The sequence below is a fragment of the Pteropus vampyrus genome, unplaced genomic scaffold (assembly GCF_000151845.1).
Source record: "Pteropus vampyrus isolate Shadow unplaced genomic scaffold, Pvam_2.0 Scaffold213, whole genome shotgun sequence".
NCBI classification, from domain to species: domain Eukaryota; kingdom Metazoa; phylum Chordata; class Mammalia; order Chiroptera; family Pteropodidae; genus Pteropus; species Pteropus vampyrus.
The window spans coordinates 3,900,524-3,901,854 of NW_011888994.1; the positions used below are offsets into that span (position 1 = coordinate 3,900,524).

The window sequence follows — 1,331 nt, forward strand, 5'->3', positions numbered from 1 at the left end:
TGGGGAACAGGCCGTGGAAAGGACATGAGCGGCTCAGCAGTTTCCTGGTAAGTTTAAAGCATAGTAGGACATCTGTCAGAGACTTCAGTGGAACCCTCCCATGGATTATGGGTGGAGACACAGATCTTAACATGGTTCATGATGTGATTGTCTTCCCAGGTTCTTCCCCAGCTTTGGGTCCAGGAGGAGAAAGGCCAGATAGTGACCACAATGCTCAGGGCTTCATTGTTTAAGGGTCTTTGTTGCTCTTTGGCCCCTCTCTCAGCAAAAATGAGCGACAAAAGACTAATTTGGAGCGGTGCCCTGGCTGAAAAAGTGGCTGTTATCACTGGATCCACAAAAGGGTGAGTGGATGGGGAGTCTCTGGCTAGCTGGTGACCAGGGGATGTCAGTATTCCCACACCAGAGCAGGGGATGTCCTTCTCACACATCCCTGCCTGACACCCCCACCTCATTACACAGCATTGGCATTTACCATTAACTCCAAATCTCAGTGCCTCGCACTAAAACATCTGGTTTCTAAGTTCCAAGAATAATGCAGTTGGAAAATTATCTGCTTCAGAGTCAATTAGAGCAGTGTTTGAATCTAGTCTCTGCCATTTACTGGCAGGTAACCTTGATATTGATCTTGCTATCATCATCAGGACAGCCCTCTCTCTCCATCCTTCAGGGTCACTTGGCAACAGTCTTTTAGGGTCCTGGTCTAACAGGGAGAAGCCTGAGATCCATTTGCCTCTCAGACTTAGGGGTTTCATAGACTGCAGAGTGCCCAGAGGCACCGAGGCAATGGGCAAGGTGGTGTCTCAAGGCCAGCTCCGAGAGCTTTTATAGAGGAACCTCTCTTCGTCACATCTCTGCTTGGATCTCTCTAATTCCATTGGTCCTCTAACTGCCACATCAGGCCACAGTCTGTAATGAGTTGTCACTGCAGCTGGGAAGAGGGGCTCTGTCTTCCTTTTGACCTTTCATGATTCCTAACATCACCAGCTTAGATCCCTGTATTTTAGAACCTTTTAATCATTCCAGACTTTCCAGATTCCCGTTTTGTTTTCAATCTTTGTGCGCAGTGTCCAGCCTTCATAACCAATGGATACATTCAAAATTCCAAGCTGCCCAGATCGTTTATAGAAGAGAGGGGAAATATGTATAACAAGGGCTCAACTAGCCCCAGTCAAGAGTGTTTTAGACCTCCCTAGAGTAAGGAGATGAGGGTTGGGGGGCAGAGCACTTTCTTCAGCATGAAAGTTCTAAACAGCAAAGCAGAGGAAAGCTTTGAGAAAGGCTTAAAAAGCTTTGAGTTAGGCTTAGAGAAACTGCAATTTATACCAGAG

At 47.0% G+C, this 1,331-nt stretch overlaps 1 protein-coding gene across 1 annotated transcript in view; it reads left to right on the forward strand.

Annotated features, from left to right (window-relative positions):
• Positions 1-270: 270 nt before the first annotated feature.
• The window catches only part of DHRS2 (dehydrogenase/reductase 2), a gene marked incomplete at its 3' end in the record, with an annotated part of 8,582 nt that continues 7,521 nt past the window's right edge, over positions 271-1,331 (forward strand). The window contains 1 exon segment of the mRNA XM_011372845.1: positions 271-344. Within this exon segment, the coding sequence (XP_011371147.1) occupies positions 271-344 (74 nt within the window).